The sequence below is a fragment of the Eptatretus burgeri genome, chromosome 9, assembly GCF_056783735.1.
Source record: "Eptatretus burgeri isolate ZD-2024b chromosome 9, Ebu_testis_v1, whole genome shotgun sequence".
In the NCBI taxonomy this organism is placed as follows: Eukaryota; Metazoa; Chordata; class Myxini; order Myxiniformes; family Myxinidae; genus Eptatretus; species Eptatretus burgeri.
The window spans coordinates 32390800-32394119 of NC_140969.1; the positions used below are offsets into that span (position 1 = coordinate 32390800).

General features: G+C 43.0%; 1 protein-coding gene across 1 annotated transcript in view; it reads left to right on the forward strand.

Moving 5' to 3' along the window:
• LOC147019854 (serine/threonine-protein kinase pim-1-like) overlaps window positions 1-1768 on the forward strand; it is a 3500-nt gene extending 1732 nt beyond the window's left edge. Inside the window, exons 5-6 of the mRNA XM_085894625.1 lie at window positions 236-412; window positions 557-1768. Coding sequence (XP_085750751.1) covers window positions 236-412; window positions 557-735 — 356 coding nt within the window. The 3' untranslated portion in view covers window positions 736-1768. The remainder of the gene's footprint in view (window positions 1-235; window positions 413-556) is intronic.
• The last annotated feature ends 1552 nt before the right edge of the window (window positions 1769-3320 follow it).

The window sequence follows — 3320 nt, forward strand, 5'->3', positions numbered from 1 at the left end:
CTTTCATTAGTTTTCACTCCCCCCCCCCCGCCCACATACACTTGTACAGTGATGCCGTTGTCCAGTTTGTTTGGCCTGTCCCCCTCCACCCTCCAATGGTCTGTCAACCTGCCCTCTGTTGTTAAGTTCCTCCAGGAGCCTTGACTCCTGTATCAAATAAAATTGAATGATGTGATTGTGATGCTTTATTATTTTGCGACCCATTATCTTCACCATTTGCACTCTCATATTGCAGGTACACGTGTGTACAGTCCACCAGAATGGGTGCGCTCTCATCGATACCATGGGCGTTCAGCAGCTGTTTGGGCACTCGGTGTACTTCTCTACGACATGGTCTGTGGAGATATCCCTTTTGAGCACGATGCAGAAATCCTCCGAGGGCACGTCATGTTTCGCAAGCGAGTGTCCGAAGGTACGTTCACTGCATTTTCATCTGTCACATGTAGCGTCTTGTGGTGCCTTTTGTACACCTTGGTTTCCAACAAAACGATGTTTAAGACCAAATTTTGAAGGCTTGTGGTTTGACCAAAAACACCGTGTGTTGCGTTGTGTACAGAATGCCAAGACCTGATAAAGCAGTGCCTGTCCATGCGTCCATCAGACCGACCACCTCTGGAAGATCTGCTGAATCATCCTTGGATGCAAAAAGGAGAGGGTGAGGTGAATGTGAACTGTGATCTTCCAGGAAAGGGTTTGTCAAGCACAACCTCCAGCAAGGAGAGCCTCGAGCTTTGAGCTCCAGCAATAGGATTAAGAATAAATGAAGAACACTGAAGTTTTTGGAGAAGATGTCTGCGGTCTGAACTGTAACCTCAGTCTTCTAACTTCCTGTCGTTCCTGGAATGGGAGTGGCATCTCGTGCAATTTTCTTTGGATGCCAAGTGCCCAGCAATCGATTCCCATTTAGCTTCCTTCACCCAAACGTCTCGATTTGAGTAGTGTGGCCAGAAAGAGCTGTCACGTTTAGACGTCAAACCTGGAATGAGGCTTTCGGAGCACTGGTGCTGCTGACCATGTTGTCATTGCCTTCTTCCCTGTACGTTGTAGCCACGCCCTGAACATATCTTGGACAATTTTACCCTCGTCATCGTCTTGTGATGTCGCAATGGGTAATGCTGTAATATTTTGGACAATGGTCCATTTTGTTTTATTTTTAAGCACAAGCAATGCAATTTTAGGGGGTGGTGTGGGGGGTGGGGGGGGAGCATATTTGGCAGAAGTTGAGGTGATCACAACATTTGTACTTTGCTGTACAGTGTGCTGTTTTTATTTTATTTTTTTTGCACGAGTTTATTTATGTTGTTTTTTCAAATGTGGACGGAAGTCACGTTGTTTGTAAGATTTGGCAAAGCTTTGAACGTTATTTATTTTTTTATTTATTTATGGAACCTAATTGTACAAATATTTGTTGCCGTTTGTCTGTTTGCCTTTAAAAGCGTTTTATCTATGCAGTGAATGTGACACATTGAGCATATTTCGTGCATGAAAGTTTCAGCATCTCTGCTTTGAGGTGATTAAAATTTTATTTGTGGAGGGTGGGGTTGGGGGAATGGATTCAGTCGTTGCAGTTTTCTAATTTCCACTCATCCTGTTTGTTCATTGACTATATTTGTGAAACTACACTGTAATGATGTGCTGCCCTGTCAGGGGTCTATTTGTCTAATAATTCTGCTTAAGTTATAATAAGATGTGTACATAATGTGATGCTGAAGCTACTGTTATTTTTTTACAGTTTTTCCATAATAAACATTGCCTTTGTACAGAGTTACTCGGCCTTTTTATTTGCATTGTTACAAATACGCCTGATTTTAGAGATGTCTTTAACTCTATCTATTCGACATATTTTGTGCATTCAGAATGTTCTCTGCAGCAACAAGTTTTCCTTTCTCACTTGCTTATAGAAATGTCAGATGAGCCGCATTGCTGTGGATCGGTTGAGTCCAGTCTCATTGCATTTCTTCTATTTTATTATTGTGACCACCAAGTTGGTAAATAAATCTCCCATGAAAATTACCACTAAGCCTCCAAAGAGGCAGTCGTGTCATGGATCATCACACGAACACCAGGTGTGGATAGTGATTCTGGTTCAATGCCATATTGACGAATGAGTTTGGACCTTCTCACCCCACTTTCCCCATCTAGTTAAGAGCCAATCAGGTTCTTCCATTATCCATTTGGGTGGTTTGGCTGTGCATTGTGCCCCACCCTCTGGCTGCATGTCAGGCCTGGTGGCAGCCCAGTGGGCCTGCCTGATGGATGTCTTGACATAAGGGAGAGCTTGTGCTGGTCATCCAGTTGCTCTTCCTTCTCCCTATTCTGCTTTTTAGATTATACGCATACCTCATTAATCCATGTCAAAATAAACCTCCCCACACTTCACTCCCCCATCCCTCCCCTCCCACCTTCTCTTCCATCGCCAGAGCCATTTGTATCGATTGCTCCTGAGTGGTGCAGTACCAACCATACTAACGTGAGGCAGAACAGTTATGGCTGCCCTTGCCCTTTTTTATCCGAAGATGGCCGTTCCCACATGACGTGTATGAATGTGTTTATAGTGTTTGACAGTAATCACATTTTGAAATATGAAATAGGAAACAGTGTAAGTTGGTTTCAAATACCTAAGAAGACCAGATCATTTGATTTAGATTTCATGGTTGATAACTCAACCTTCATGAAACACCATGATATGTTTAAAGGTCACTCAATAATGCCAGCAGGCAGAACACTCAGTTTAACGTCCATCCGAGGGACAAATCACCTTTCATGATGGTGATAGAGGGTGTGTGTGTGTGTGTCCTTGCCTGCACCAATCCCATCATTTATAGTTGGGTTGGTAATTGAACCCAGACTAGACAGCTCAAAGGTAAGTGCGCTACCTCTTCACCCTGTGAGTAAAGGTGTGCAGGACAGTAACGCTTTGCACTCTGAACACGAGACGCTTGTTCCGAATGTCAATTCCAGGCACGAAGCTTGGTTGAGAAACAGAGCTCCCAATCAATAGGTTACTATTTAATGACTTCACAGTTAAGGAAGCCGATTTACAAGAATTCATTTTGATCATCAGTGTGATCTACGTCCTGTGTGTTCTAAGTTCCTTATTGGCGCAATCTAGCTCGGGAGATTAATGATCCTTGAAATTTTCAATTTTTGTCTGCCATTCTGAGACAGCTGAAATAATACTCCCAAAACAGTCATATAGCTGGTACTTAGGACCAAATGAGGTTATTCATTGCATCCAAAAATCACAAAATTGATGTTTATTTAAAAGGAGAGACTTGAGTGTGAGTTGCATGGCAAAGTTCCTTCTGGGCCATAAAAGT